We start from the raw sequence: 24,226 nt of genomic DNA on the forward strand, positions 1-24,226 counted from the left end.
CGCCACCTACCCCCCCCAATTCAGCCACTTTCTGTCTCTATTAATTTGCCTATTCTAAATATTTCATATATGTGAAATCATACAATATTTGTCTTTTTGTGTGTAGCTTATTTCCTTTGCATAATGTTTTCAGGACTCATCCATGTTGTATTATGTGTTACAACTTCATTTCTTTTTATGGCTGAATAATATCCCATTGTAACTATTAACTTTTAAAAGTGGTCAGTTTTATCTTAAACATCCTTCTCTGTAACATTTCTCTTACATTGTTGAAGTTTTTGTGTCTTGCTAATATATTTTAATGTCTTGAAAATATAAGATATCATGAATTCAGTGAAATTTTTGTTTTTCATTCTACCCCCTTTAAATTTGGGGGCATTGAAACAGTTCTGTATATTCACCTGACCTAGTCCCAGCCTCATTTTCTGGTTTTAGAGATAAGGGTGGAGCTAGAAGCCACTGGGGATTTTGGCACGGTATCATGGTCCCAAAGTTTTTGCTGTCACTACTAGAACTCCCATTGGAAATCTGCTACCCCTCAGAGTTGGAATTAAGCTATTTGAATTGGGAAATGGGAACATTCCCTTCTAGGCACATGAACAAGTCCTTTTCCCCTGCTGCTCCTTAACCATAGTTAATATGCATATTGGTTAATCCCATGCTGCTCTCTAGATGGAATTAGATTAGTGAACAGTAGGAGAATATTTAAGTCTTGAATCACTACCATGCAGCATAAAATTGTATTAGCTTAAGCAGAAAGGTCATAGCTTTGTTAGCTAAAATTTCCAAGCTTGATCATGTTCTTCTATCCTTATGTATGATACTGAGTTTTTTAAAAATTCTGAATATATTACATTTAATCTTGTTGCATTTAGCCTAGTGTCCCTGCCTAAGATGAATTTGATTCTATATTCTGCTACCTATTTTATTAGCCATTCCTCCCATCTTGGTCATTTGCACAATTAACACACACGGCTTCTATGTCATAATCCAAATCACTGGTAAAAAGTGTTTAATAGTTATGATAAAATATAAAGTCCAGGTTGGCACTTCTTTATAGCCTTTTTTTCCAAAGAAGGTATAGAATTTTTAATCAACACTCTTTGTGTTTATAATTTTTAATCAGATTTGCATGACCCTAACTATTATTATTCAGTCCACAATTTACTATATTATCTAAAATGTGTTATTATGAGACCTTGTCAAATACGTTCCTATATAAAGTCAGCATGTTTATCTTAATTCTTATTAGTTAATTTGATCACTTTACCATTTTAAATTTCTGGAACATGATCTTTGTCGTAACATGGAAGCTAATTGACTTTTTGTAACTTCTAGGCTAGCTTTATAGTTAGGCATATGAGGAAATTGGTCTACTTCTTATGTGATCTCTTAAAGGGAAAGGTATATTTTCTAAAAATGCACTTTTCAGCACTTATTTTATTTTATTTTCATTTTTGGCCACAACGTGCTGCTTGCAGGATCTTAGTTCCCCACCAGGGTCTTAGTTCCCCATCAAACCCAGGCCCCCTGCAGTGGAAGCTAGGAGTCTTAACCACTGGACCGCCAGGAAATACCCATAAAAATTTACTTTTCTAGAGATTTGAATTGAGTCCTTTTTGAAAATAGTAGTAGAAAAATGTGAGAATTGATATATTCAATGATTAAAGGATTGTTTCATTCACTTGAAAATAGTTATTTACTATATTATGGTAAAACAAAAGGTATGTCAAGTTGACCTTTTGCCAGTTCCTATAGACTTTGTTTTTCCAAAACTAAACATTCATCACATCCTTGTAGGAGAATCTGAAGCATAAGATTAATCCAAGTCTAAAATTAATTTTGCTAAGATTTCTATATAAGATTCAAAATCATTTAAGTAAAAACAAGCGATATCTGTATAAATTTGATCTAAAATGCCCTACTTAAGGAGTAAACAAATGATTATCTATTATAATTATCTTTAAAAATGTATTTTTCTAACATCATTTATATAAAAAGGAATAGTGAGTGCTGAAAAGCAGTAAACAATCAGATAAAATCCCTGTCCCTCATGTGGCTTACATTTTTGTCAGGAGAGGCAGATAATAAGCAAAACATACAAAGTGAAAAAATTGCCCATCTTTTAAAACTCTCAAATGACTGTACTTTGTATAATTTATTCTCTTCAGCTTTCCTTTAAGATAACATTAACAGAAGGGTATATGTTATTAGTTTTTTTGATCCTAAGGAGCAGAGAATCACTTAAGTTTCCTTAAATAAATGGTTGGTTATAAGGAATACAAGAAAATAGAAATCTTAGACTACTACTGTGTCTGGTTTTAACATTACAATGGACTCACATTCAGAAGAATGAAATGGAGTTCAGGAACTTCAGAATTGTCTAGGATCCTATGTATTTTAATCATTAATGTGTCCCATGAATCTACTCCTAAATTTCTTACGGTTGATAACATTTAATGGGGAAGATTGCCGGTAGGTTGGTCAGAATGGGACTCTAGCTGCCAACAAACCTGGATGGTGGAGTGAAATGTCTATTTTCTTTTTTATTATTTTAATTAATTAATTTGGCTGCATTGGGTCTTAGTTGTGGCACATGGGGTCTTTCATTGCGGTGCTTGGACTCTTTGTTGCAGAGCATGGGCTTCTCTCTAGTTGTGGCACAGGCTCCAGAGCACGCTGGCTCAGTAGTTGCAGCACGTGGGCTCTCTAGTTATGGCGTACAGGCTCTAGAGCGCGCCCCCTGCATTGGAAGGCAGATTCTTAACCACTGGACCACCAGGGAGGTCCCTGAAATGTCTATTTTCTTAAGTGCACTCAATAATTCAAAAAATATTTGCTGTCTGTAACGTATGAGGCACTAAAGGATTTATTGCAGTATTTAAGATCTACCAAAAATGTAAAGAAATAAAGCAGAATAAAAGCATTTTCTATACAGATGAAATCCTCTGTACCTTTCTCCCCACAATGTTCATTTCCCCACAGAAATCATAATTGTTTTCCTAAAATTGATGTTTCAGAAAAGTGGTGTTTCCACTTTTGGTGTTTTAAGCTTTGGGGCTGGAACAAGACAGGTGTTTTAAAGTGGGAAACAAAATTCAAAGCTGCTTTCTAACAATAACTTAATAGGTTAAGGCATTAATTGTCTATTTTAAAAATCTTTTCTAAACAAACAAGGAGAACATTTGTGCTGAACAATCAGGTATAATCAGATGTTTATTATTAGTTGATAGTGATAAACAGGTTCTAAGTAGAAGTTCTCCCATGTTTGTTTGTTTATTTTTAGTATGTTTTAATTGTGGTAAAATATTTATAACATAAAATTTACCATTTTAACTATTTTTAAGTACACGTTTCAGTGGCAGTAATTTCATTCACCATGTTATGTTGTGTCCAGTCATCACCACTATCTATTTCCAAAGTTTTTCATCACTCCAAATAACATAAGGTTATTTTTCAGTCATAAAAATCCTGTTGATGGAGTTGGGTGACTCTCCATGATAGCTCTTTTTGTTGGTTCAGCTTTACAGGCAGTGTCAATTTTTCCCCCCTTTTTCCCTGCACTGAAGCCAAAATGTTTATTTTCAATTTGTTACTCATTCACAAGACAATATTGCACATTTTAGTGGGTCTTTTTCTTTTAATGAATTTTTTTTGTGTGTGGTATAGTTGTTGTACATATATATATATATGTTTCAGGTGTACGAAATAGTGATTCACAATTTTTAAAGGTTTTATTCCATTTATAGTTATTATAAAATATTGGCTGTATTCCCTGTATTGTACAATATATCCTTGTAGCTTATTTATTTTATACATAGTAGTTTTCATCTCTTAATCCTTTACCCCTGTCTTGCCCCTCCCCTCTTTCTCCTCCTTGCTGGTAACCACTAGTTTGTTCTCTATATCTGTGAGTCTGTTTCTTTTTTGCTGTATTCACTACGTATTTGTTTGTTTGTTTGTTTTAGATTCCACATATGATATCGTACCATATTTGTCTTTCTCTGACTTATTTCACTTAGCATAATACCCTCCAAGTCCATCCATGTTGTTGCAGATGGCAAAATTTCATTCTATTTTATGACCGAGTAGTATTCCGTTGTGTATATGTATGTGTACACACACGCACCCCACATCTTCTTTATGCATTCATCTGTTAATGGATACTTAGGTTGCTTCCATATCTTGGCTATTGTAAATAATGCTATGAACATTGGGGTACATGTATCTTTTTGAATTAGTGTTTTTGTTTGGCAGTGTCAAATCTTTGGCACTTACTATCAGAAAGAGCATCTATAAATCAGTAGTGAAGTAATGGAAGTCATGCTAGGGAGAGGTCTTGTGCAATTAGGTGCATGGCCCAGAAGTGGTGTCTGTCATTTCTATCCATAACCTTTTGGCCAGAAGTAGTCATACAGCCCTATTCAGCTGCAAGAAGCATGAGGAAATGTCTCCATGCCTTATGTCCCCAAAGAAAGGAGAACTACCTTTGTGAGAGCATCAGAAGTCTTTTCTACAAATATCTAGGCCTAGTATTCTCATGCTTTATGCTCTCAGATTCCCTTTTGAAGTTACTGCTTAGAATTATCTTCTTGTTATCCTACTTCCATGTTACCTTAGTTCAGTGATGTCCTCTAGAAAGGAACATAGAAACATTATTAATATTGAAACATTCAGTCGATATCAAAATGTAATGATTAGTTGGAGGTGAAATGGAAAAGATTGCATGTATATGGGAGTATTAGTATAAATTCATGATGTGTTTTACTTTCCTAGATCTGTCCACTGAGAAGTTTGAGAAACAGTCACTAATACCCAGGCAATAAGCACCACTAGTATCCTGATTGTGATCTCTAAATACAACTTCCCATTTGAAAGAACAAGGCTGTTTGGAAAAATGTCTGATTCTAGGTCTGGGTCAGGGAATTTATAAAATGAGCTTAGACCATCTTGTCATACCAGAAAGTAAGGAAGGTGTAAGACACTACTTAGAGTCATATTAGAAGGGATTCAGGAGCCAATTCAAAGAGTCTCCCTCTACAAAGGGATGGGCAAAAATGGGGAAATTGATCATCACTAAGGATAATTGTAAGGAGATTGAAACATATCAAATATATATTTTATTTATTTATTTATTTATTTATTTTTTTGCGGTACGTGGGCCTCTCACTGTTGTGGCCTCTCCCGTTGCGGAGCACAGGCTCCAGACACGCAGGCTCAGCGGCCATGGCTCATGGGCCCAGCCCCTCCACGGCACGTGGGATCTTCCCTAACCGGGGCACGAACCCGTGTCTCCTGCATCGGCAGGTGGACTCTCAACCACTGCGCCACCAGGGAAGCCCCTCTATCTTTAACTTTTGATTTTATTTTCTCTTTGTTACTGTACCACAGAGAAGATCTCTCTCCATACTCTATCCTCAGTGTTTGCTAGCACAGTGGCGGAGGTGGGTGAGGGGTACCAGGGGCCGGGGGACATTCTCTGTTGTCCTATTTCTGTCTCAGTTCTAGGGGGTCATTATGTCTCTGGATCTTGGAGGGCAAGACTTTCTCAGTGATTCTGCCTTTCCCCCAATGGTAGGGGATTTTTAAAGGTCTGGGGCTTTAAAAATCAGGGATAGAGGGGGTTTTCTGTTACCTTCCTCTGGTTATGCAGGGGCTAACTAAAAATAGTTATTCTATGAAGTATACTTCTTATGTTCTTTTTATGTTTTATATATTCTGATTTGAGGCCATCTCCCTATGCTAGTTTTTGCTCTCAGTGGCACTAAACACACAGTTTTTGGCATCAGCTGTCAGAGTATTATTAAATATATTTATAAATATCATTTAATGAATATGTATTTTCATATGTTGACCATTTAAGTTTTATTCCTTGAATTATCTTTAATCGTGTATTTCAATGACAAATTCTGCATGGCAGATACTAGGTCGGGTTTTTTTCCTTTTTCTTTTTTAAACAACACAGCACTTGCCGATGCCAAATGTGTGGAGTTTTTTTCCCACATCAATTAGTTCTCCAACTCTCTGAACACCAACTGGGTGTCCTACAATTCAATTCAGTTCTGATACTAACTATCCAGAGTTAGTGCAGACCCCACAGGTCTGCCCCCCACTTCAGAAGTTGCCAATCGCAGGTCCCCGACGTCCTGTACTTCTGACCAATCAGCTATAAGTCGAGGGTTCCCATGTTCCCCTTCTGGGATTCAGTAATTTGCTAGAATGGCCCACAGAACTCAGGGAGGCATTTTATTTAATATCACCAGTTTATTATAAAGGATATAACTCAGGAACAGCCAAATGCAAAAAGATGCATGGGATGGCGGGGGGGCAGTTAGGAGGGCGATGGTGCACAGTACTTTCTTGTCCTTTCTGGATGTTCCAACCTTCTTGCACCTTGATGTGTTCACCAATAAACCCGTAGTTTAGGGGTTCTTATAGAAGTTCCATTACATAGGCATGAATGATTAAGTCACTTGCCATTGGTGATTAGCTCAATCTTCAGCTCCTCTCCCTTTCCCTGACTTTGGGAAGTGGGGCTGAAAGTTCTAACCCTCTAATCACATCATTAGTTCCTCTGACTACCAGCTCCCATTCTGAGGCTTTGTAAGGACTCACCAAGAGTCACCTTATTAGCATAAATTCAGGTATGGTTTAAAGGGGTATTATCAATAACAAAAGATGCTCCTTTCACCTGTATCACTCTGGGAATTCCAAAGATTTTAGAAGCTCTTGTGTCAGGAACCTGGAGGAAGACCAAATATATGTTTGTTGTATCACACTAGGCACTCAACACAGAATTGTTGAATAAATGAATTTATGTGATTGCTGTTACTGTCCCTTTCTTATGAATAGCTTTTCTTCTTTATTTCTGATTACCATAATACTCAATTCTAAGAGTATAAAAATGTCTTTCTGTATTTTCTTTTTTTTACTTAAAATTTGAATATATTTGACATATAACTTTGTATAAATTTAAGGTGTACAACATGTTAATTAGGTACATTTATACATTGCAGTATAATTGCCACTGTATTTCTGAACATTCACTTAGAGAATGTTGATCTTTCAAATCAAAATTATGTATATATGTTTAACAGAGGTTGAAGGAAGTTGTCTAATTGCATGAAATCCTTATCACATTATTGGGACTATTGAAGGGGAGGAACTTATCTTTTTGGACCTTGATGAGGACTCCCAAGAGAAAGAAAATTCAGTGTGTGAGCCAGTGATATATGTACTTTAGGATAAGTACAGTATATTCTTGGCTGAGTGCCATAACAAGGTGTAAGGGAGGAAGAAGAGGGAAAAACAATATCATTGCACTAAAATTTACCAGGACCTTATTTGGAGATGGAGATAAGATTTGTTAAAGGTGATGTCAGCCTCACATTCCTTGACAATTGAAATGTCTATAGTTGACTGTATCATTCATTTTCTCCTAGGTGATTTATTGTTCTTTTGGTGGAACATCCAAAGGCCTGCACTTCAATAACTTAATAGTTGGACTTGTCCTTCTTACAAGAGGCAGAGATGAAGAGAAAGCAAAATGTGAGTACTTTTATTATCTCAAAATGTTAAAATACTACATCTGTGTACAGAATAATCTACCACAAAATTTTGATGACAGTCAAAGGATTTGAAGTGATGTTTCTCCAAAGAAGATATACAAGTAGCCAGTAAGCACTTGAAAAAATGTTAAACATAAGTAGTTATTTGGGAAGTGTAAATTCAAATTACAGTTAGATACCATGTAAGTGTAAGATAGATAATGAAGCCACTTTGGAAAACTGGCAGTTTCTCAAACTGTTAATCACTGAGTTTTCATATGATCCCACAATTTCATTCCTAGGTATATACCCAAGAAAACTGGAAACATATATTCATTAAAAAAAAAAAAGTTCCTAACAGCACTATTCATAATGGTTACAAAATGGTAACAACCCTGCCCATCAACTGATGCATTCAGCATAAACAAAACGTGATATAACCAACAATAGAATATTACTCAACAATAAGAAGAAATAAAGTACTGCGTAAGAGCGGGAAAAATTTCCCTAATTAAGTTGATATAAGACAGATTAACAGGAGAAAACCAAACAAATTTTGTATGTACATACAGGAGCCCCATAAAAATATGAGACCCAAAGGGCAGCCAGGTAATTGAGGCTTATATAACATTCTGAGCTAAGGAAAGGGATAGGGATCTGAGGGTACAAGAGGAAGGGAGTCCATTCACAGGAAGGCAGAGATGTTTGGAGAACAAAGGTTGCCCTGTTATACTAGTTTCTTAGGTAAAAAAGTATCTCTGATAATAACTCTCTTTCTGGTATAGGCCTTTTTTCCGATATAAATTTAGGCTGTTGATGGGGAGGTAATGAGCATTTCTGAATCTGCTGGGTTTTGATTGCCTTTAAGCTCAAAATAATTGTCAAGCCAAAGTGACGTATTTGGGGGCAACAAATTCTGCTCTCCTCCAACAGATACATGCTACAACATAGATGAACCTGAAAACGTTATGCTAAGTGATAAATGCCAGTCAAAATAGAACACACATTATGTGGTTCCAATCATATGACATGTCCAGATTAGGCAAATTTATAGAGACAGAATATAGATTAGTGGTTGCCAGAGGCTAGGGGGAAAGGGAAATGGAGAGCTTACTGCCAATGAGTATGGGGTTTCTTTTGGGTGAAAATGTTCTGTAATTAGATAGTGGTGATGATTGCACAGCTGTGTAAATATATTAAAAAACACTGAATTGCACACTTTAAAAGAGTGAATTTTATGGAACGTGCCTTATATCTTAGTAAAGCTGATTTTTAAAAAATAATTCTGAAGACATAGATTTAGCAATCTATTCTTGCCTTACTTCACAAATACAACCAGAAGTTCACTTGATAATACTTTATACAAATTCTTGGTAAAAGGTTTAATTATTTATAATGGTTTTACTTTTAACTTCAGAGATGAATTTTATTAGGTGAATTATGTAAGCCCAGAAGAGGATGGCACCTTTAAGTTCTACTAAGCAGGGAAATTTTATATTACAATGAGATGGCATCATTTACCCTCTAAATGTGAAAGGGAAGACAACCTTAGTTGATCATTCATTGTCCATCTGTGTTTCCTAGGATATGCATTTATTTACTTAATTTTTAATTCATTCATTTGATTACTTATAATGTCTTATGTTTCCTCATTCTTTTCTTTGAGCTCCCCCAAGGCAAATCTGCTCTTAACAAGAATATTAGTAAACAATGTAAATTTTATTGAAAATTTTCCAGGGGAGACGAGAGGGAAATGTCAGATGACAGTTAAAATTTAAGTGACAACATGGGAGGACTCAGCTAGAATTGCTCTATCCCTGACACTCTGACCCCAATGTCTGGCACATAGTAGGAATTCAGTAGTATAATTTGACTATTATCATAATTAATGATTCTCAGAGCAAAACATGGGAGAAAGACCAAGAGCAAAAAAGCTAGCTTGACCAATTACTATATGTATGACTCTGAGCCTCTTCCTTGATCTTCTGAGCCCCTGTTTTTCATCAATACAAGGATGAAAGCAACATCCACCAAAATCTTTCATTGTAAAACTCAGAAGAAAAAATGTATGTAAAGCACCTGGCAAGTATCAAGAACTAGCGGGCAATCAATAAATTGTTAACTTTTACTGTTTTCTCAAAGTGATTGTTTATATACACACATATGTACCTACAGTTAAACGTGTGAAAAACATTGAGGCCAAAATAAACTTTGAAAGAAGAAAAAAAAAAGAAGAAAAATTTCCAGGGGGAGTTTAGGAAGGTGTTTATATTAAAGAGTATGACGTTTTGCTCTAAAAATCCCTAGAATTTTACCCTTGCCCATTGGATGCTGGTCTTTCTCTCTTCTTTCTTCCTTTTCTAAGCTGCCCTCTTACTGCTTCTAAATCTCTCAGAATCTTCTTTCTCATTTCTGAATTTAGACTGTTGTTCTTCAGCTGTTTCCTTTTTTACAGTTTTGCTGAGGTATAATTGATATACAATAAAATGTACGTATTTAAAGAGTGTACATTTTGGTGTTTTCAGACATGTATATGTCCACATTATCACAATCAAGATAATGAACATATCCCTAAACCCAATTTTATGTATTGGAATTTAACTGAGATCCTGATTTTTTCAGATTAACATCCCTCTACCAACAAACACATACTCTGGCTCCAGGTAGCCAATAAATAAAAATAACCAATTTGAGGGTCATAAACACATATATTTAAAATTTTAAATCATTTTTATTATACAATTGTATTAGTTTCCTAGGGCAGCTGTAGCAAAGTACCACAAACTGGGTGGCTCAAAACAACAGAAATTTATTATCTCACAGTCTGGAGGCTAGAAGTCCAACATTAAGATGTTAGCAGGGCCTTACTCCCTCTGAAATCTACAGGAAAGAATGCTTCTTTTTACCTAACTTCTGGTGGTAGCCCTCAATCCTTGGTATTCCTTGGCTTGCAGTTGCATCACTCCAATCTCTTTCCATCTCATCATGTGGCTTTCTTCCCACTGTTTCTGTCTTGTCTTCTTATAATTAATCATATTGGGTTAAGACCCACCCTAATGACCTCATCTTAACTTGATTATATCTGCAGAGACCCTGTTTCAAATAAGGTCACAATCATGGGTACTGAGGTTAAGACTTCAACATCTTTTGGAGCGGGGGAATATAATTTAACCCATAACAGATGGTCAGAGGCTTCTAGCAAATATTCCCCTTAAGAGAATCAGCCATGACATGTGGGAGGGCAGGCAATGGAACCCACTGGGCCTTCAGAGGGATGGAATGTCTCTTCTATCTTTCTATCTCCTATCTTTACAAATAAGGTCATATTCTCAGGTACTTGGAGGTTAGGATTTCAGCATGTCTTTTGTGGGGATGCAGTTCAACTCTTAACAGTAATATTTCAAACGTACATGTAGTATGTACTTCCACCCAGCTTTATTATTTCTTACCATTGTGTCATATTTGTCCCAGAACTTGTTTTTTAAGAAATAAAAGATTATAGCCAAGGTGAGGCTCTTTCTCAGTATCCCTCCATGTTGCCATCCACATTCTTCCCTTGACAGAAGTAACCACTCTCATGATATTGGTGATCTTTCATTCCTCATGCAGGTCTTTATACATTTATGACATTTGTATGTATCCTTAAACATATCTTCAACTGTTTTACAGGTTTAAAACTTTTAAAATAGATTGTATACTATACAGGTTTTGCAATTTGCTTTTTCCCCTGAATATTATTGATATTTACCCATGTTGAAACACTTGGTTCCTTTATTCTAACTGCTATATAGTATTTCATTGTGTGTGTGTGTGTCTCAGGTTACCTATTTTTTTTTGTTGATAGACATTTATCTTTTCTTTCCTAAATTTTGCTATTACGAAGAATATTTCAGTGTATGTTGTACCTTATGCATGTATGTATGAGAGTTTCTTACAAGTGGAGGTAGAGTTGCCTAGAAATTGAATTTCTAGCATAAATATTCATCTTTACTAGATTTTGGCAAGGTGTTCTCTGAAGTGTTACAGTAATCTATACTCATTAACAGTATATAAGAGTTCCTGTTTATCCCAGTTTATTGCTAACGCTTGGTATTGTCACACCTAAACATTTTTGCAAATTTGGTATTTGAAAAGATACCACATTCCTGTTTTAATTAGCATTGTTTTTTTAAGGAATAAATTAAATTATATATTTATAAAGTGCTTGGCACTAGTAATCACTCAATAATTGTTACCTATCTCTTCCCTCCCTACTTCCACCAGAGTACATTTAATCTATGATAAAATTACTTTATTCTTTCTTTCTCCTAGACATTTTTAGTCTTTTTGCAAGTGAATCCGGGAGCTATGTTATACGGGAAGAAATGGAAAGAATGCTCCATGTGGTGGATGGTAAAGTCCCAGATACACTCAGGAAGTGTTTCTCAGAGGTATATTTAAAGATTTACATTTCATCCCTCCCTGTGGACAAAGTATTAACTCTTAGTTGTATAATGAATTTAGCTGTGATGAATAGATGTTTATGTGTAGCATATTCTTGACATTTTTCTATTTAATGGTTGATGCTTTAACGATTTGTATGCTATGCTCAAAGGTGCATGACACTTACTACTGCAGTGTTTGTGCATCTGAAAATTCCCAATTCCCAATAAAGGCAACTGTCTATACTTAACGGTATAATGAAACATACTCCCCCACTGTCACACCAGCACACATACAGACACACACACAGGTGATCCTGCAGAAACAGCATTGCTTAGGTTGTGGTGCTCATTGCTTTTCATCATGAGCATATAGATATATCACTCATTGGCCTTGAGCCATAGGTGACCTCTATGATCCATCAATGCCTATTTTATCATTTATTTTACTTAATTGATTTGCATAGTGAAATATTTGGGTTTTAAAAATTTGTCATTTTCCTGTTTTCATAAATAATATATTTTCATTGTAAAAAAAACTTTAACAACAGAAAATGTGTATCTTTAACAGAGAAAATTCTTTTATTTCTTTTCAGAGGTCTGCTAATATGGGAAAAGTCCCAAGAGATGGCAGAGTAAAGTCCTTTTACAAGTTTCTGATTCTTTCCTGCAGCACTCAGTGCTGTGTGATTTCTTATGGGTGGCTATTTGACCCACTTCCATTTCACTTTCACTGCTCTTGGTTTTATTCAGAGAGTTTTAATTCAATTTAGTTTAGTCACCTTCCTAACTATATAAGCATTGATTGTTAATACCCCAGCCATATGTGGTTCTTTTTTTTTTAATATAAATTTATTTTATTTATTCATTTATTTTGGCTGTGTTGGGTCTTCGTTGCTGTGCGCGCGCTTTCTCTAGTTGCAGCGAGCGGGGGGCTACTCTTCCTTGCAGTGCGTGGGCTTCTCATTGTGGTGGCTTCTCTCATTGTGGAGCACAGGCTCTAGGCACACGGGCTTCAGTAGTTGTGGCATGCAGGCTCAGTAGTTGTGGCTCACAGGCTCTAGAGCACAGGCTCGGTAGTTGTGGCTCACGGGCTTAGTTGCTCTGCAGCATGTGGGATCTTCCCAGACCAGGGATCGAACCCATGTCCCCTGCATTGGCAGACGGATTCTCAACCACTGCGCCACCAGGGGAGCCCATGTGTGTGGTTCTTATATCTCTTTGGACTCTCTGGCTTTACCTTTAGCTTTTCATCACTCTGGCTTTAAGTTTCCTCTGTGTTGATAGCACCTGGAGATTTCCCTTTCTTGCTTTTGAGCTTGGCTAAGCAGTTTTTGGTAGTAGTTATGGTGTTACATTTACTAAACATTTCTGTGTGTTTGGTGCAGAAGGATTGTCCTCCTGCATTTTTGGTTCTTACTTATTGACTGGAAGTTGCTGTGATGGTATTTCAGTACCTCAAGACAAACTAGATCATTTTTTTTTCCCCTAATAAAATTTGCTGACCAGAAAAAAAAAAACTGATCTCATCTTTACAGGCCTGATTACTTGAATTTTTCACAGAGATGTTAAGTGCTTTGCTCATTTCTGGGGAGAATTATATATATATATATTTTTTTTTTAATATTTATTTGTTTATTTTGCCATGTTGGGTCTTAGTTGCGGCATGCGGGATCTTTTGTTGAGGCATGCGGGCTTCTCTCTAGTTGTGGTGTGAGGGTTTTCTCTCTCTAGTTGTGGCACGCAGGCTCCAGGGCACGTGGGCTCTGTAGTTTGTGGCACACGGCCTCTAGATGAGACGCGCAGCCTTAGTTGCCCCGCGGCATGTGGGGTCTTAGTTCCCTGACCAAGGATTGAACGGGTATCCCCTGCATTGGAAGGTGGATTCTTTACCACTGGATACCAGGGAAGTTCCTATTTTTTTTCATTTTAATAAGGTTTATGCAGACATTACCATTTTATAGATGGGGATTAAATGTGGTTAGCCACCCAGTTCTCTTATAATTTAGGCACAATAGCAGGTACATATATTAGATAATAATTAGTGCTATAGGGAAGAATAAAGTAGACTACAGGGCGTAGGTGGTGATGGAGAGGAGGTAGCCAAGTGTAGGTATTTTGTATAGTATAGTTAGGAGAGGCTTATCAGAGAAAGTGACATTTGAACAAAGAATTTTAAGGAAGTGAGAGAGAAAACCCACGGGGATATCTAAGGAAAGCATTTTTCATGAAGAGAATATAGCAAAAGCCCTCAGGGGAAGTGTGCTTGACTTGTTCAAGGAACAAGAAGAGGTCAATTTAGCTGGAATGGAATGAGCAAGGGAATAGTAGGAAATGAAGCTACAGAGGTTGGGGGAGGGGGTGGGATGGGGTAGGGAGATTACACACGGCCCTGTAGGACAGTGTGAGTTCTTCAGCTTTCACCCTGAGTGAGATAGAAATCTTTAGAGGTATTTGAGCAGGAAAATATATGAGTTTTTGTTGCTGTTGTTTAATTACTTTTTTTTCTTTTTTGGCTGAGTTGGGTCTCCGTTGCTGTGCGCGGGCTTTCTCTAGTTGCAGCGAGCAAAGGCTACTCTTTGTCGCGATGCATTGGCTTCTGATTGTGGTGGCTTCTCTTGTTGCGGAGCATAGGCTCTAGGGCGCACAGGCTTCAGTAGTTGTGGCTCGCGGACTCTAGAACACAGGCTCAGTAGTTGTGAAACATGCACTTAGTTGCTCCGCAGCATGTGGGATCTTCCTGGACCAGGGCTCAAACCCGTGTCCCCTGCATTGGCAGGTGGATTCTTAACCACTGCACCACCAGGGAAGTCCTGATTACATTTTAAACATCATCATTTTGGCTCTTTTGTAGAAAGTACACTGAACAGAGTCTGATTAAGGTATCTGAATAATCCAGGGAAGAGGTCATGGTGTAACAGTGAGGTGATGAGACTTTTCAGATTCTGCATTTATTTTGAAGGTGGAGTTGACAGGACCATTTCTTGTATTGATGATGGGCTGTGAGTGAAAGAGAAAAGGATAATTAAGGTGTTTCGCTTGATTTAGTAAATGAATGGAGTTGCCATTAACTGAGATGGCTAATGCTATAGGAGATGGAAGTTGGAGGTTTCAAAAGCAAGAGAAGTTTAAGACATAATTAGAGAATCATATTAGACATTCGGGTGGAGTGGTAACTGTGCTTTTTGACATATAAGTTGGAGTTCAGAGGAAAGGATTTGTTGGCTTATAGATGTGGATGAGGTCATCTAGAAGTGAATTAAGATAGAAAATGGATTGGAAGACTGAGTCCTGTACTCTGACGTATGGCGAGATGATGAAGAATCAAAACAGGAGCCTAAGGAATAGCTTGTGAGGAGGAACGAAAGAGAATGGTGTCCTAGAAGCCAAGAGATAAAAATGTTTCAAGAGGAAGGAGTATTTAACGACATCAAATAAGCCGAAAGATCAAGTGAGTTGTCCTTTGATCACTGAGAAGTGATCATTAGATTTGACAACGTGAAGTGTAGGTGATTGGTGTAGGTCCTGTGGAGTTAAAAAATCACTGGAGTCAGGATACTAGGAGTGTGCTCATAAGAGGAAATTGTGACAGGGAGAGTGGAATGCTTAAAACTGCATTTATTGGAAAGGGAATGGATTTATAATAAAAATATCAATATAAGACTATGGTAATAAATGGTTGGGTTAGTCTTGTATGAAGGACAAGACCTATGGAAGAGGGAGGATCAAAGAAATGAGAGGCCTAGGTTTTGGGATACTAGTGTATAGCTGTTTAAATCATTAGGTACTCAAGGTTGATTTTAAAAAAACAAAAAAACAAGACTGTAAATGGGCTAATTTTACCTAATTCAACTATTTGATGTATTTATCTGCTGTAATTTCTGAGTAATGTGTGTGATGTGATCCAGACCTTTGCTTTTCAAGTTACCATGTTTCAGTAACTTGAAATGAAGGAAATCCACATAGGAGTTATATTGGTTTTTTCTTACTGAATGTTTTTGGTTGTTGATTCTCAAGGTGGAAATTCGTATTTTACATTGTTCTTCAAAGATGTATCAGTTTCAGAAGTTTGTTTATTTTTATTTTTTTTTTGCGGTACGCGGGCCTCTCACTGTTGTGGCCTCTCCCATTGCGGAGCACAGGCTCCGGATGCGCAGGCTCAGCGGCCACGGCTCACGGGCCTAGCCGCTCCGCAGCATGTGGGATCTTCCCAGACCGGGGCACGAACCCGTGTCCCCTGCGTCGGCAGACGGACTCTCAACCACTGCGCCACCAGGGAAGCCCAAGTCTGTTTATTTTTAGTTGCCTTTTATAGTACTGGAAATTCTTTTTTCTAGACTGCTATTATGACAGTTTATAAAAGGAGACTTTCCCTTTACTTCCCTTATTTAGAGCCATGATTCAAAAACATAAAAAGTCAGGTTTGGCAGATGGAATTTTGGTGCTACCAGCTATATGGAGTGATCCCAATGGGCAAGTGGATTTCAGAGATTGCTTTATATTTCACTAAGTCGGCCAGGCAGTGAAGTGTATAGTTTAGGCACAGAGACTTTGGAGCCTTGACTACCTGGGTTCAATCCTATCTCTGCCACGGTATAACCCTGAATGCATAACTTTTTGGAGCCTCAATTTTCTCGTGTGTAAAATGGGGATCATAGTATCTCCTATAGAGGGTTGCTTGAGGATTAAATGAATATAAAAATATTTAGAATGGTGCTTAGGGCATTGTAAATACTCAATAAATATTACCTATATGTGAAGGTGGTAGAATAATAGGCAGCTTCTTTCTTTCTTAATGGTACATGAAGGTGCATCTTATAACAACATCTTAGCTTCACTGAAACCATTGAAACTACCACGTTCAACTGAATCTAAGATGCCATCGATTAATAAGATGCGCCTTTATGTATTATAAAGAACAAAAAACCTGCGAGTTACAATTGAAGGGTATTATTGGTTTTCAGACTTTTCCCAATGTCAGAGATGTTAACTTGTAAAAATTAGTAGACTACAGGGCATAGGTGGTGCCCTTGCATCAGCTTGTAGGGTTTATACTGCAAACCCTCTTTCTAGACTAAATGTGGGGTAGAGAAAGAACATGGCTATGATTCTCTAAACATGTTGGCAATGTCCTCACATCCCTGCAGCAAGTCTGAATGCCATATTCTTCCATGTAGAAAAACAAGACTTCCAATGTTGTCTTGATCGCTTGGTTTGCACTGTTAAGTGTTCTGAAACCATGAGGCTTAAGCATGTTGCTATACTTAATAGGATGCTACTAACAATATAGAAATTATTTCTACCATAACTCTTTTAGGTTCTAAGTTATTTGTATCCCTTAATATCTCCATCAGGATTACAGCTGCTAGGCTCCTGAGTGTCATTCTTCATTGTATTTCTATGTGTTGCTTCTGCCTTTTTTCTCATAGATACATCTGGCCCTCCCTCTACCTGGGTCCTCTTGTCTTCCCGTCAAAGAGATTGACTTACACAGCTATATGATGTTCTTTCTCAGCCTGGATACTTTTTTTCTCCAGAGATTTAGCAAGACAAATACTTGGAAAGAAAGCAAAGAAATAGAAATCTCCTTGCTTCTTTTTGTATTCTAGTTGACTTGTGAATACATGTTTTCAGTGATGTCTTTTGGAGGAGGACTCCTGGATAGATTTTAATTTGCTAATGAAATTAAAAGAGTATTTAAATTCCATACATATTTAATTAAAATATGCTAATTCTGACCAATTGAAGTACTGAAGAAGAGGGATGAAGCAAGTGAAAAGTTGGTTTTATTAAATATTGAAAGAAATTCAGTTTACTGATTTCAGGATATACCTTAGCAAATAAAATGTGACTTATTAGTAGAAATGCACTGCTTTAATGAATTGATGAAATAATTTGCAATTAGCATATAGATTTTATGCAAATGAAAGTTCTGAAGTACAATTATATTTGAAAAATTTTATTTCCAGGTATATAGCCTATAGTGATATTTAGATAATTCTTCCTTTATAGATAGTAGAAAGGTAAATGTCAATTAAATGCAAATTTCAAGTTGTATAAGTTCCAAGTGGGTACCTTAAAATTTGACTAAACCTATGTTTTCTTGTTTTAATTTTAGGGCGAAAAGGTAAACTATGAAAAGTTTAGAAATTGGCTTCTTCTAAACAAAGATGCTTTTACCTTCTCTCGTTGGCTACTGTCTGGAGGTGTATATGTGACCCTCACTGATGATAGTGATACTCCCACTTTCTACCAAACTCTGGCTGGAGTCACACATTGTAAGTAATGGCATTTCATTGTGTTCTGTTCACTTTTTAATACAATTGCCTGGTAATACGAGAATATGAGAATATGCCTTTTATCAGTGGGTTTTTTCTTCCAAAGTATAGTAAAATGGAATACTGGAGGCTTGAGTACATAGCTGAAAAGGAAAACTCTCTCTTTTGTCTACTCACTGAATACTTTTGTACTCCAAATGTGTGGGGTGTTTTTTTTTTTTCCCCACACCAAGCAATTCTCCAGTGCTCTATGGATACCAACTGGGTGTCCTGCATCTCAGTTCAGTCTGACACTGTCTACCTGGGGTTAGCACAGACCCCACAGTTTTAGGGCTCAGTCTCGAAAGACTGCCCCTCTGCTCCCCACTTCAGACGCCAAGTCCAGATTGTGACCTGTGCTTCTGACCAACCACCTATAAATGAGACTTCCCATGACCCCCTTCTTGGGTTTGGTAATTTACTAGAACAGTTCACAGAACTTCAGGAAACAGTTACATTTACTGATTCATTATATAATAAAGGATATGTTGAAGGATACAGATGAACAGATACATAGGGCAGGATCTGGAAGGGCCCCAAACACAGGAACTTCTGTCCCTGTGGAGCTGTGATGCCCCAATTCTTCTGGCATGTAGATGTGTTTACCAATCTAGAAGCTCTCCAGACCCTGTGCTTTGGGGATTTTTGTGCAGGCTTATTACATAAGTATGCCTGATTATTAACTACATTTCTAGTTCATCTTCCCTCTCCAGAGAATGGGGAATGGGGCTGAAAGTTCCGAGTTTCTAATTATGGCTTGGTCTTTCTAGTGACCAGACCCTTTCTAAGAGCTTACCAAAAGTCATCTCAGACATTAAAACAAAAGATTCCTATCACCCAGAAAATTGCGAAGAATTTAGGAGCTCTGTGTCAGAGATTCCTATCACTCAGGAAATTACAGGAATTTGGTCAAAGAGCAAATATTAGCAGGAACCAGGGTCAATATTACTATTTCACAGTAGCCCTCTACTAATTGTCCTTAACCAAGCTGTATTAGTTTCCTAGGGCAGCTGTAACAAATTACCACAATCTGTAAACTGAAAAAACAGAAATGTATTCTCTCACAGTTCTGGAAGCTGAAATCAAAGTGTTAACAGAGCCTTTTTCCTCCTGAAGGCCCTAGGGAAGAATCTTTCCTTGTCTCTCCCAGCTTCTGGTGACCCCAGGCTTTGCTTGGCCTGTAGCAGCATAACTCCAATCTCTGCCTCCGTCTTCCCATGGCCTTCTCTCTGTGTGTGTCTATGTCCTCTCCTCTTCTTTTAAGGACACCAGTCATTGGATTTAGGGCCCAGTCTATATTCAGGATGATTTTAACTCAAGGGCCTTAATTCATTACATCAGCAAAGACCCTATTTCCAATAAGGTCACATTCTGTGATTGCAGGTGATAATGAATTTTTGAGGGACAGTATTTAGTCCTCCACAACACAGGCCTAAGTGTTAACTTCTACTGTTCTTCTTTCCTATGGTTACAGAATTGTACCTACACTGGGCTTTTGCTTATGCTACTCCTTAACACTAGAATGAATGCCTTTCCCTTTTATTCTCCCTATAAACCTTAGTCATCTTTGAAGACTTAAATCACATGCTGCTTGGTTTTCATAAAACATTTTCTTGCCTTCCTGTGAGAAATCATCTCTCCTTCCTCTGAACTCTCATAACACCATTTTTGTACCCTTCTTGAATGACCTTATCACTTTTGTCCTTGTATTATAATTATTTATAGCATTCCATTTATTTGTACATGTCATCTCTCTTAAATCATAGAGAGTCTGTATTATTTTTTTATTCACCCTGTGTCAAGCCTTAAATAAGTATTTGTTGACTGAGTAGAGGACCTTGGGTATCAAGTGCTATTTGTATCTATTTGTTCATATAATTTATGAGTTGGCTACTAGTTATACACCAGCTACTTTCCCTCTCATTTTCATTCCATTGTCACCAGAAGTTCTGACAGATAAATTCTGGCATGAATAGGCAATGAATTTGATGTTCCTACTTTTCAGTGCCCCCGCCTGAATATATATATATATATTTTTTTTTTTTTTTTTAAGAAATAATACTCATGTGGTATTTAGGAGTTCTTCGGACTCTGAGTCAGACACTCTAGCCCTGCTACTTATTATTCATGTAGCTGCGGGAAATTTAATCTCTATGAACTTCTTTTTTCATCTGGAAAACAGGGATAATGATACAACTGTACCTCATAGATATGTTGTAAGGAGTGTGGGGAAGGAAAAGTATTTTCCTCTACTTATCTTGGTTTCATTGGGTGGGGCCCTTTAAATTAGACTAACAAAGATAACAAGAAAAAAACATAAGCTTACTTTCTTACTATTGATACTTAACTAACTTACTTATGTACCAGAACTTTCAGTGATGAGTAACTCGAAGGGGTGGTTAGAGCTTGAGCTTATATAGCATCTTAGCAAAGAGCAATAATTTTATGGAGATGTGACAAGACAAAAGAAAAGGACTTTGAGCTGCTAGGGATGGCACATTGTGGGAAGGCAAATACATGGAGAAACTGTTGATTGACATGGCTGGTTAATAAGGTTTGTTATGTAGATTATTTCCTTTGGTGCTATCTCCAGGTTGATAAGTATCTAGAGTGGTCTCTGTTGATTAACTTCTTCCTGGTAGAAGGGCAGGTAAGACATCTTTATAAATTAGGCTAATAGGGGGAGCTGGAGAGCTTTTTTTTTGTATCAGCTTCTTCTCAATTGCCTTCAACTCAAAATAACCCTTATGCTAAAGTGGCATGTTTGGGGTGGTATATGGTGCTACCCTTCAGGAATACATGAGATAGTACCTTTTTTAAGGGACTCAGCATTATGCCTGGTATAGAATAGGTAGGTGCTTTACAATGAATATGCATCCTCTTTTTTTTTTTTTGGCTGGGCCCTGCGTGCGCTGCATGAGGGATCTTAGTTCCCTGACCAGGGATCAAACCCGTGCCCCCTGCAGTGGAAGCATGGAGTGCTAACCACTGGATCATCAAGGAATTCCCTGCATCCTTTTGTATTAGTGAACACTTGGCTTGGGAATGTCAGTGAGCTTCATCCCACTTTCTCCAGAGAGTAATTGTTTTGGGAGCAAGCAGTTTTCTAAGAGAGGACTGTAGATCAGTACAAAGATTAACTCATCCATGTCTGTGGGAAGAAAGTGTTTTTCTTACCAGTTTGCTTTCTTTTATTTTAGAATTTATAAAAATAAAGAACAAAAATAAACTAGCACAACAGACAACTCATTTGCTGCTGGCTTCAGCAAATGGCTCCTTTCTTAGTGAACTTTCCTATGAAAGCATTATGACAAAGTCAGAATTACTGCTAAATTTCTTACAGAAATTCTGACATGGGTAGGTTTACATTCTGATGTCTGTGATTTATCATATTATTTATAAATTCTCAGCTTCTGTGGATGTCTTTGCAGGCTCTTTCACTCAAAGAATATTTGGTACATTAAACTTCAAATAATGTGTCAGGAATGTGGAAACACAGGATAAAAATAGAGAATGTTATTAACTGATTTATAAGTAAGCAGAAAATATTTATTTTAAAGCATCACTGACTCCATTTAAATTTGTGTAATGACCCAAGGTATCTAGGAAACAAAAAGGAGTTATAATTTTTCACTTGTAAATAACATTTATGTTAGAGTGCAGATGCCTTTAATTACTTTTTCACATACGATTATAAAGTAAAATTTGAAGTCACAGTAAGTTGAACATACTGCCACGTTTAATCAAATTTTTTCTCTTTCGTGTAAATCACAAATGAAACTGGGGCGCTATTTGTATTCAATACAGAGTTAGAATAACTAACTGATTTGATTTAGACAAGATTTTAGACTTTGTCATGGCCAGTACAGTTTTTAGAACTTCAGATTCCAAACTATTGTTACCTTACCTTTTATTTAAGTTTAAGAAATTGAATTAGAACTTTTTTTGGCTGCACCGCCTTGCAGGATTTTAGTTCTCCAACCAGGGATTGAACCTGGGTCCTCAGTAGTGAAAGCACTGAGTTCTAACCACTGGACTGCCAGGGAATTCCCTGAATTAGAACTTTAGCCAAAAGTCCAAGTTTTTATGCTTGAGTAGATCTTAACTAGATTTTTATCAAGACTGATATATTTTTCTTTTATAATTTGCTGTTTAAATACCTAAGGTTAGATTTCCTAAAAAGATTTTTTTCGTCAAATATATAGTGTTTTTAATGACAAGTTAATTTTTAAACATTTTGATATTCAGAATGAGAGAACATATATAGAGAACATAAACATGTTCTGTATAGTTAAATGTTTGAAATAGTTTGGTACAAGTTTATTATTATTATTATTGATATCTGAAAGAAGATCCTACTTTCTAAGACTAACTAGTCATTAGGCTTTTTCTTGTAATAGCCTTTCCCCACCCATTTTGTTCATGGTTATTTAGCACTACATAGTGTTGGAATTTGGAGCCACAGACTATAAACTCAAAATGTAATTTGTCTTAATCAGCTTTTTACAAATTTAGTTCAGTGTATCAAATCCCCTACTATTGTACATGCATAGTCCTATCCAATCACAGTCTGGCATCCCTCTGCTTGAGTTTGAAGGCTCATCCTTTAGATGCTAACCTTTGAAATGTCTACATTCTAACCGAACTGTCTACTAATTCTAGGTTGAACTGCCATCTTTAACACTCTTTTTTTGTCACTCACTGGAAAGTAAAGTTCTCTCTTGTTTTTTGTCTTTTATCTTGTGTCCATAGCATAAATCCTTCTATAGGTTATCTATCCTCTGCCTTATTTTTGAATTATAGCAGAATACAACGGTTATTCTTTTTGTTTTTCTGTCCTATCACTACCTGTTTTTCCTAGAGACTTTTACACATGCTTTTTTACTTCTGCTTGCAATATCCTCCTTCTGCCACACTAGTTTTCCTTTCCCTGGTCAACCCTAAGATGTTCTGTGTGTACCTCTTTAAATATCAAGACTTCTAGGGCCTCACTGCTTATGTGCTCCCTGAAAACCCTGTGTCTCTGTTCCTTCATTGTACTTTCCACACTGGATTAAAATGACCCATTTTCTCTTCTATTAGAATCTAAACATAATTATTTTGTTCACTGTCATGTCTATAATTTTTAGTGCAATGTCAGGTACATAAAATGTTTTTATTGAATGTTTGTAGAATATTAAATGATCTTGACATATAGATCCTGTACTTTTTTTTCCCCAAAAATGCTTTGGAAGGTTCCAACTTACCACATACAGATTGAGCCCTTACTAAAGGAGGCACTATACTCCTTGTACATTATCTCATTTAATCCTTGTGCCACCTCTGAAGTTCATTTTATCTCCATTCTAAAAATGAGGAAACCACAGCTACAAGAAGTTAAAGAAACTTTCTCAAGATCAAATGGCTAATAGGTGCCAAAATTGGGATGTTTGAACCCCAGAGTGCATGCTTAGTATCATTTTAGGATTTGAAGACAGTTTATTGACACACAGTCATTTTTTTCTTTAATCTTTCATAAACAGCTTGTAATTGCAGGTAAAAAGAGGTGGTCATGTGATAGCTGTGGTTGTGGTGAGCCATCTTCCTCAGACTCACTTTAGACAATCTTGCAGCTTCACTTTTCCAATTTCCTTTTTTTTCCCCTTGGGATACCTTCAAATGATTATTATTTTAAATTTCTCTTTAATAATTAACTTCATTTGATCCAGGCAAGGTCACTGAATGATTCCCCATTTACCAACAGTGAAATAGGTAATTGGAAGAACTAAGATTTTAAGAACTATGTTTTAAGAACTAATTGAGAGTTTTTTTCCTTAATGATGATCATCTTTTCATAGAGTTTAGCTATATTATTTGGAAGAAAATATGTGTGCTAACTCTTTCTTGTAAATATGTTTTTTAGAGTTTCCCTAAAATGTATCATAAGCGTGATTTCTTTTAA

The 24,226-nt window shown here is 36.7% G+C and overlaps 1 protein-coding gene across 3 annotated transcripts in view; it reads left to right on the top strand.

Annotated features, from left to right (window-relative positions):
• The window catches only part of USP32 (ubiquitin specific peptidase 32), a 205,304-nt gene that overhangs the window by 100,090 nt on the left and 80,988 nt on the right, over positions 1-24,226 (top strand). For all 3 annotated transcript variants that reach the window (XM_022552654.3, XM_022552655.2, XM_089900979.1), the window contains exons 3-5: positions 7,443-7,548; positions 11,859-11,977; positions 18,087-18,246. In XM_022552654.3, coding sequence (XP_022408362.2) covers positions 7,443-7,548; positions 11,859-11,977; positions 18,087-18,246 — 385 coding nt within the window. The remainder of the gene's footprint in view (positions 1-7,442; positions 7,549-11,858; positions 11,978-18,086; positions 18,247-24,226) is intronic.

This window comes from Delphinapterus leucas, chromosome 19 (assembly GCF_059928025.1).
Source record: "Delphinapterus leucas isolate spDelLeu-1000000601 "Yukka" chromosome 19, BTC_Dleu_Yukka2, whole genome shotgun sequence".
Lineage (NCBI taxonomy): Eukaryota > Metazoa > Chordata > Mammalia > Artiodactyla > Monodontidae > Delphinapterus > Delphinapterus leucas.